General features: G+C 41.2%; 1 protein-coding gene across 1 annotated transcript; it reads left to right on the top strand.

The window, feature by feature from the left end:
* The first annotated feature begins 805 nt into the window (after positions 1-805).
* NPY2R (neuropeptide Y receptor Y2) lies at positions 806-9,363 on the top strand. Its single transcript, XM_004040537.5, has 2 exons — positions 806-1,250; positions 6,092-9,363. The coding sequence occupies exon 2, from the start codon at positions 6,140-6,142 to the stop codon at positions 7,283-7,285; it is 1,146 nt and encodes a 381-aa protein (XP_004040585.1). The 5' UTR covers positions 806-1,250; positions 6,092-6,139; the 3' UTR covers positions 7,286-9,363.
* Positions 9,364-9,622: the final 259 nt, after the last annotated feature.

The raw sequence follows: 9,622 nt of genomic DNA on the forward strand, positions 1-9,622 counted from the left end.
CGGAAGTCAGCTATCAGGAGAGAGAGAGATTGTGTTTTATTCGTGTCCCATCGCTTTCCTATCCTATCCCTATCCTAGCTTTTAACCTGAGCCAGAGCTCACAACACAGGTTCCTGGCTATCGAGTCTGAATCTGCACTACTCAACTTATAAACTGCCTGCAGACACCTGTTAGGGAAATTGCTGATCATGGGCAGCAGGATCTGAACTCGCTTTGCCTTCTTGTTTGGAGCACAGAGACCGCCCAGCTAGAGGAGCACTGCGCCCCAGCCCTGGGCGAGGGTGCGGAGGATTTGTTCTCGGTGCAATCCTGCTGGCGCTTTTCCGGGGTTCTGCGCGGATCCAGCTCCCCATCTCTGCTCCTACACACACAAAAGAAAACAACTCTCGATTGGAAGTTGTGGAATTTTCTCAGCCCCTACGAGGCGCGGGGATTCTCCAGCCCCGGCCCTCCTCCCGCCAGCCTGAGGTCTCCTTCGTTCGCCTGCCTTGCTAGGGACCGCAGTCCCTCAGCCGCAGCTGGGTCTGTCCGCCCCGCCTTTGCCCTCGCCTTTTCCCGGGGCGGATTTGGTGAAGTCGGCCTCAAGTCCAGGAGGTCTGTCTTCGCCGGGCCATCTCTTGCGGAACTGGGGGGTAGAGAGCAAAGGGAGAGATTCGTGGAAGGGAAGGGAGGTAGGGGTGGCGCAAACGCCCAGAGTATCAAACTTGGGGGTGGCACAGTAGGTGACAGCAGCAGCTGCAGGTGGTGGCTGGGGACCCGCGAGGGGGCGCCCCTCTGGGTAGGGTCTGGCTGAGCGGGCTTGCAAGCCCGGGAGGCGGCTGAGAGACCCTGGACACTGTTCCTGCTCCCTCGCCACCAAAACTTCTCCTCCAGTCACCTCCCCTGCAGGACCATCGCCCGCAGCCTCTGCACCTGTTTTCTTGTGTTTAAGGGTGGGGTTTGCCCCCCTCCCCACGCTCCCATCTCTGATCCTCCCACCTTCACCCGCCCACCCCGCGAGTGAGCGCGGTGCCCAGGCGCGCTTGGCCTGAGAGGTCGGCAGCAGACCCGGCAGCGCCAACCGCCCAGCCGCTCTGACTGCTCCGGCTGCCCGCCCGCGCGGCGCGGGCTGTCCTGGACCCTAGGAGGGGACGGAACCGGACTTGCCTTTGGGCACCTTCCAGGGCCCTCTCCAGGTCGGCTGGCTAATCATCGGACAGACGGACTGCACACATCTTGTTTCCGCGTCTCCGCAAAAACGCGAGGTCCAGGTCAGTAAGTGTAATTCCTAACTCTGATCACCTCCTGGGAACAAGAAAATCCCTAGAGGAGCGCTCGGTTCCTATGAAGAGGGACATGAGGAGGTCCTCATGAGTGTATGGACTTTTTCCTCCTCCTTTAGGCGGGAGGTGGCGGTTTGGAGGATGTAATACCATCCCCATTTTCTACTTTCTCTAGATTTTCCCTTTTCTGTTGAAGATTATTTACTATATCCTTCACCCTTCTTTGAGATAGGTCATTATCTTTCCAGAACAGTAAGTTGTTATTGTTCCTGCCTCTTTAAAAATCAAACACTTGTCTAAAGCAGAAAGTCCTATTGGATTCTCCAAAGCCGTTCAAGAGGAGACACATTCATTTAAGCGTTTGCTCATTTTCCATCAGAAAGGCTCACCCACTGGCAGGAGCTTTTGGTGGCAGGGAAAGACGCAAAATTAAAAGCTTTGAGACTTTTTGCAATAGGTACACATCATTTAAAATTCAGTGACTTGAAATGGAGATGCTGTTTCCAAAGAAAGGCTTCCCACACCCTTTGGTGAATATTTTCAACTTTCTACTGATTAGCCAAACAATCATGTCTTGTATGTAGCATTCTTGAAACTTCCCTTCTTCCCCCTCCCCTGCCCCCATTCCTAGAACTAATTAGTGTAGGCAAATGCAGGGCTTTTGATTTCTGAGACTGATTTCTGAGATATTTTTCCCTGGGAAAAATGTTCTGGAAGATATTGTGCTTGATAAGATGTGTAGGTTTACTAAGGCCAACCTGTGACAATATTGTTGCAAAAAGCCCCCACAGATTTAAACATCTCTCCTCAAAGCATGAACTGGTCTCTGACTCAAATAACTTGAGGTTATTTGAATCTTGGGTGGTAGGGTGTTGGGGGAAGTCCTGAAACTCTTTTCCTATTCTGCAAAGAAATGTTTCTATGACAAAGTTTCTAAGGATTCCCTTATTCAGGAAAATTGTACCAGTAAAAGTTCTCTTTAAATGTCTTAAAGTAATGTAAATATCTCATTTTGCCTTATTTCAAAGAAAGGTTATTCCCTTGTCTGCTTGCTGTTTCCTTTGTGTGCTTTTGATGGCAACTTCCTCTGTGTACCATTTTCCTTTTCCACTTTTCCAGAAGTGCTGTCATGAAATGATGCATTTTCTGCTCTGGGTAATGTTTTGACCTGGCTGAAGGCCAGTAACCTGCTTAAGCACAGCTAACACTGTCTATATTCTAAGAGCTTGTAGATCAACAACCATTCCTACAGAGAAGTTGTAAATAAAAAGGCTTCAAAATTTATAAAACAAGACTGAGAAGAAAAAGCAAAGCAAATAAAAAAATCAAGTATACTCTTCCTCCTAGTATCCTTCAATCTCATGCTTCCTCTCAGTTTAGTCAGGTATAACCTCCAAACTCCAGCCTCTTGGAGTCTCTTTAATTCTGTAAATGGCTAAATGGCTTGTCAGGATTGAGTAACTGTACTCTAAAACCAGTCTCTTTCTTAGTCTAGGGGATATGGTGTGGCCTATCAAACATACACTCCAAGATATGAATGGTTTGTTTCAGATTTCTCTAATTACTAAGGAATGGAGGCACATGTGAAAAGAGGCTGGGGCTCCTTGGAACGTTCTATGTGAAATTTATGCAGAGGGAGCAGGAATATATCAGTACGGCAAACACCTGAGTACATGGAAACTCTCATGTCTCTCTGTATAGTAAGGCTCCTGTGGAAGGGTGAGTGGTGAGAGACAGAGAGTGAGGGAAAGATGCAGAAAGAAAAAAAAAAGTGAGATAAATGGAGCGGGAGAAAGAGAGTTGGGGGAGCAGAAACCTTTGAAACAGAAAGTTTGCTTTATGGGTTATACTGACAATTTAAAATGTTATAATCAGGAATTAATTTAACAGGGTCTCAGGACAATTTTTTTTGTATAAGAAGTTATCTGATTAAGAATAAGAAAATAAGCATATGGATGTTATGTCATAGGGAAGAACCCTACATAGGCAGTTGTCTTCAGTGAAGGAAAGGATCAAAATTATACTTTCCATTTGGCTGACATTGATTATTCAGTATAATTGTGCTTTCCTTTAGCTTTATATTTGTTCTGCAAAATTGCTGAGTACCTTTAATATACTATATAGTGTGCTAGGGATTAAACAATGGAGGAAGAAGGTCCAGGTTCTGTCTTCAAAGAGATTGCTGTGGTGGGTAAACAAAGGAAAACAGTCACAACGTGGCATGTGGTACATGCGGCATTAGAAGTGAGCACAGGGGCTTGGGGTAACTGAGAGGCTTCCCAGTTTAAAACGGGGAGGGCAGAGAGGCATGAAAAAGGCTCAGGTGTTACTGGAATTGGAAGTAAGGCAGTATGACAGAAGTGCACAGCATATATTGGGCTGTCAGCAGAGATGAGGCCAGAGGGATATGCAGGGATGAGTTCAAGAAAAGCCTCGAATGTCAGGCTAAGGAGTTGGGATTTTCTTCTATAGGCCAGTGTTGTCAACCTGTGGGTGCAGATCCTTTGGTGGGAGAGCAAATTAATGAAAGCATATATGCATGTTATTATCAGATCATGCAAAACAGAATCTATTCAAGAATGTAAAAAAGGAGTAATTTGATTCAGATAGTTGATTAAACAAGTGATGGAAGCCAAACAATGGATGTTGAGACTACCTAGGGATTACCAAGAGCAGGAAGTCATTACTGCCTCCAGCTGGATGGACATGAGGATGAGGTAGTGTGACCAAGGCCCCCGGAACAGGGACACCCTCTGGAATCAGAATCACAATAGGTCTGTCCTATGAAAACCAGAGCTATAGAACTGCTGTAGAGGCACTGCCAAGAGCAGAGAGGGAGGAAGAAGAATATAGTGGCTTCTCCCTTCCTGCTGTCCTCCAACTGCCTGCCAGTGCCTCCCACCGACCAAACCCAGCCAGAATCCCAAGGACTTGGAGCTTGAAAATGTATTCTGTGAGAGTCAGCCCTCCTGTGGTACAGAGCAGAACAGAACAGAGGAACGGTGAGGGAAGGAGCTGGAGGGCACATAGGCCCAGCCCAGCATTATCTGTGGGCTGAATAAATATATGACTTTCCTACCAATGGTGTTAGATGCTATTAATTACAAACGCATTCATTGAAAGGTTCATAAAAACAAATTCATAAAAGAAGCTCTGAATGAACAGTGGCAGCCTTTTGTGATTATGAATATATTTGAAAGGTACTACCACCATGGTGTTGGGCTCTGAATGCTTTAACAGACTGAAAAAATGAAACTTCTATTAAAAAAATACATCGTATTGTTTCAAACAATCTGGAGACATTGAGGAAAACAATATGATCACATTTGAATTTCAGAAAAAAAATTTTAATATCAGAGTAGGCATTGTCCAGTAAAATGTGAGAGCCTTAGAGTAGAGGTACTATCCTCTTGTCTTCACCCGGCAAAAACCCTAGTTCAAGACATAGGTTTTTAAATGCATGATGTATGCAGGTTTGAAGAAGTAAAGGCACCAGGATGGTAAAGCCACCCTTGGCATTGAGTAGACACTCGATTATTTCTGTTAGGTGAATGAATTAATTAATAAATAAAAGCAAAAGAGGATGGGAGGTAAGTTAGAAGATGATTAGAGTAATCATGATAAGAGATTAAGAAGAATAAAACCAATGTTGTAGAAACGATGAGAAAATAACAGGTGGAAGAGATATGTAACATACTAGTCTGCGGGTTCTCTTAAATGTGGGGGTTAACAGAGATTTTGAGAAAGCGTGAAATGTTATATGTTAGTTCAGAAGTTTATTTAAGATCATTCAAAAAAGCAACTGTTCCAACCCAAGTGTCCTTAGAGCATTGAGTGGATAAAGAAAACGTGGTATGTAATACACCATGGAATACCACTCAGCTGTAAAAAAGAATGATATGATGTCTTTTGCAACAAATTGAATGGAGCTGGAGACCATTATTCTAAGTGAAGTAACTAGGATGGAAAATCAAATACAATAGGTTCTCATTTGTAAGTAGGAGCTAAGCTGTGGGTACACAAAAGCATACAGAGTGGTATAATGGACTTTGGAGACTCATAAAGGAGAGGGTGGGAATGGGAGTGAGGGATAAAAAAACTACATATTGGGTACAAGGTACACTACTTGGGTGACAGATGCACTAAAATCTGATTTTACTACCATACAATCCATCCGTGCAACCAAAAAACATTTGTACCCCAAAAGCTATTGAAATTAAATTTTTAAAAAAGTAACTCTTCTATATATTTTAATACTATTTTTAATACTAAATCCTGCACCAAAAACAGAATCTGCTTGGTTTATCTGAGATAATTCATAGTCCCAAGGTTCAGGCACCAGACAAATAGTTTTAATATGTTCCCCTTTCTTATACAATTTGTTGCTGTATATTTATAAATTTGAAACAGTCAAGATAATGAAGGAAACTTTACTTTTTTATCTACCTGAAAATTAATTCAATGAATTCATAGTGGTTATACAATTCATAAAGTTTATAATATTCATTCCACTTAAAATGAAATTAATCCATTCAATAGCATTCACTTTGAAATTATGTCTATACTATCGGTATTATACTTTACCGTCATAGTATATATTTCAGAAACCTGATTTAATTGATCCATATTTGACAATAGACTTATTAAAGGGTCTGTTTCATTAAAATGTTTTGCTATGCACAATTTTAGAGAGTAGAGGATATTTTGATCCCCAACCAAAATTAAACCAGTCCATTTGTGAAATTTCTTTGCTTCACCTTTGTGTTTTCCTCGTTCCATTGGTTTTTGTTGTTGTTGTTGTTTTGTTTTATTTTGTTTTTTCTTTTTAGGTTGTAGACTCTTGTGCTGGTTGCAGGCCAAGTGGACCTGTACTGAAAATGGGTCCAATAGGTGCAGAGGCTGATGAGAACCAGACAGTGGAAGAAATGAAGGTGGAACAATACGGGCCACAAACAACTCCTAGAGGTGAACTGGTCCCTGACCCTGAGCCAGAGCTTATAGATAGTACCAAGCTGATTGAGGTACAAGTTGTCCTCATATTGGCCTACTGCTCCATCATCTTGCTTGGGGTAATTGGCAACTCCTTGGTGATCCATGTGGTGATCAAATTCAAGAGCATGCGCACAGTAACCAACTTTTTCATTGCCAATCTGGCTGTGGCAGATCTTTTGGTGAACACTCTGTGTCTACCGTTCACTCTTACCTATACCTTAATGGGGGAGTGGAAAATGGGTCCTGTCCTGTGCCACGTGGTGCCCTATGCCCAGGGCCTGGCAGTACAAGTATCCACAATCACCTTGACAGTAATTGCCTTGGACCGGCACAGGTGCATCGTCTACCACCTAGAGAGTAAGATCTCCAAGCGAATCAGCTTCCTGATTATTGGCTTGGCCTGGGGCATCAGTGCCCTGCTGGCAAGTCCCCTGGCCATCTTCCGGGAGTATTCGCTGATTGAGATCATTCCGGACTTTGAGATTGTGGCCTGTACTGAAAAGTGGCCTGGCGAGGAGAAGAGCATCTATGGCACTGTCTACAGTCTTTCTTCCTTGTTGATCTTGTATGTTTTGCCTCTGGGCATTATATCATTTTCCTACACTCGCATTTGGAGTAAATTGAAGAACCATGTCAGTCCTGGAGCTGCAAATGACCACTACCATCAGCGAAGGCAAAAAACCACCAAAATGCTGGTGTGTGTGGTGGTGGTGTTTGCGGTCAGCTGGCTGCCTCTCCATGCCTTCCAGCTTGCCGTTGACATTGACAGCCAGGTCCTGGACCTGAAGGAGTACAAACTCATCTTCACAGTGTTCCACATTATCGCCATGTGCTCCACTTTTGCCAATCCCCTTCTCTATGGCTGGATGAACAGCAACTACAGAAAGGCTTTCCTCTCGGCCTTCCGCTGTGAGCAGCGGTTGGATGCCATTCACTCTGAGGTGTCCGTGACATTCAAGGCTAAAAAGAACCTGGAGGTCAGAAAGAACAGTGGCCCCAATGACTCTTTCACAGAGGCTACCAATGTCTAAGGAAGCTGTGGTGTGAAAATGTATGGATGAATTCTGACCAGAGCTATGAATCTGGTTGATGGCGGCTCACAAGTGAAAACTGATTTCCCATTTTAAAGAAGAAGTGGATCTAAATGGAAGCATCTGCTGTTTAATTCCTGGAAAACTGGCTGGGCAGAGCCTGTGTGAAAATACTGGAATTCAAAGATAAGGCAACAAAATGGTTTACTTAACAGTTGGTTGGGTAGTAAGTTGAATTATGAGTAAAAGCAGAGAGAAGTACTTTTGATTATTTTCCTGGAGTGAAGAAAACTTGAACAAGAAATTGGTATTATCAAAGCATTGCTAAGAGACGGTGGGAAAATAAGTTGACTTTCAAATCACATTAGGACCTGGATTGGGGAGGTGTGCAGTTCACTGCTCCCTGCTTGGCTTATGAAAACACCACTGAACAGAAATTTCTCCAGGGAGCCACAGGCTCTCCTTCATCGCATTTTGATTTTTTTGTTCATTCTCTAGACAAAATCCATCAGGGAATGCTGCAGGAAAAGATTGCCAACTATACGAATGGCTTCGAGGAAATAAACTGAAATTTGCTATATAATTAATATTTTGGCAGATGATAGGGGAACTCCTCAACACTCAGTGAGCCAATTGTTCTTAAAACCAATTGCACGTTTGGTGAAAGTTTCTTCAACTCTGAATCAAAAGCTGAAATTCTCAGAATTACAGGAAATGCAAACCATCATTTAATTTCTAATTTCAAGTTACATCTGCTTTATGGAGATACTATTTAGATAACAAGAATACAACTTGATACTTTTATTGTTATACCTTTTTGAACATGTATGATTTCTGTTATTCCTATTGGAGCTAAGTTTGTCTACACTAAAATTTAAATCAGACTAGAGAATAATTTTTGTGGCATGTTGTAACATTTCACAGTATTTACAAGCTATTTTTGCACAGGTACATAGCTCTCATGTATTTAAAGAACACTGCAGTGTTATTTTCTTTGAAATTCATCCTACACAGACCCATTCATACTAAATAAAACAATGTAATTACATTAAAATGGACCTATCTGTAAGAGGTACTAAAAACACTGGATTCATTTCATCTTGCAAATGTTGTATTTCAAATCAATTTCACATAAGTTATTTATCTTCTTTTCAAAATAATTAGCTATATTTTTATATAATATGAATATATACATAAAAAATTGTTTCTATAAATTGTAGAACATAGATGCTACAGTATTTTTTATTTAATTATATTATGAATAAAATTGTTATTTCAATAGTACCCAACCAAAGATGCTTAAAAACCTTCTATGTTCATAAAAAATAACAACTGAGATGTTAAAATAGTCATATGTCTTTAGATGCTGTTAAAGTTTCATTACAGTCATATTTTTGTAAATATGACAGAATTTGTGAATATATTTTTAAAGCAAAAACTTCAACATGCATATGATATATAGTTACAACATTAATTTTATGAACTGGAGAGCTTTACTTTATGGATGTATTTAAAATTCATACTATAGCTCCTATTAAATTCCTTCCATGATAGATATAAAGGACTGGTTTTTAAGTGCACTGCACTTCTGGAATACTGAAAAAGAATGAAAACAATATGTTAGATTAGGTGTAAGACTTTAAGAAGCGAACAAAAAGTAATGTATATCTGTAATATTTCATCAAATGATTCATTTTTCTGTTAGACTCAGCAAATTGTTCAAAAATAACCTTTTTGTCTTTTAAGTAGCAGTCACTTTGCTTAAGATGCTAATAGAAAGCTGTGGTTAAAGATTTACCCTCCCTCTTGGTGAATTATTACACTGTAAGAAATGTATATGCTACTGTGTTACATGTTGTATTAGTAAATTATTAGAATCCAATTAATGATTCAATTAACATATATCTTATCCAATTCATTATGTCAATTCATTAATAAAATACCTTTTATGTAGTGGCTTTATGTTGCAATTAAAAAGTTGGGAAAATGAGAGAAATTGTGTAGAATTTTATATCAGAGTGCTTGTCTAAGACAAGGCAGTAAGACTAATGCAACTAAAAAAGAAAAATAAAGGCTGCTGTTCCACAGTTAGTCCAGCTCTCTTTCCATTCTGTACCTGAACCTGAGTCAATGGATCCACTCCTATGACTGCAATTACAATACATAATATAAGGATACGTGGATCTTCATTTTTCAGACAAGACCTTTCTTCTTAACCTCAATTCTGTATCTCTACCGGCCAATAGACCATGTCCACATGGGTGTCTCACCAGCAAATCAAATCCAATATGTCTCAAACAGAACCTGCCATTTCAATGCACACCTCATCCCATCTCC

The sequence above is a fragment of the Gorilla gorilla genome, chromosome 3, assembly GCF_029281585.2.
Source record: "Gorilla gorilla gorilla isolate KB3781 chromosome 3, NHGRI_mGorGor1-v2.1_pri, whole genome shotgun sequence".
In the NCBI taxonomy this organism is placed as follows: domain Eukaryota; kingdom Metazoa; phylum Chordata; class Mammalia; order Primates; family Hominidae; genus Gorilla; species Gorilla gorilla.

Coding starts and splice junctions, on each gene's coding strand:
- NPY2R (XM_004040537.5), top strand. CDS start 6,140: ATGGGTCCAATAGGTGCAGAGGCTGATGAGAACCAGACAGTGGAAGAA.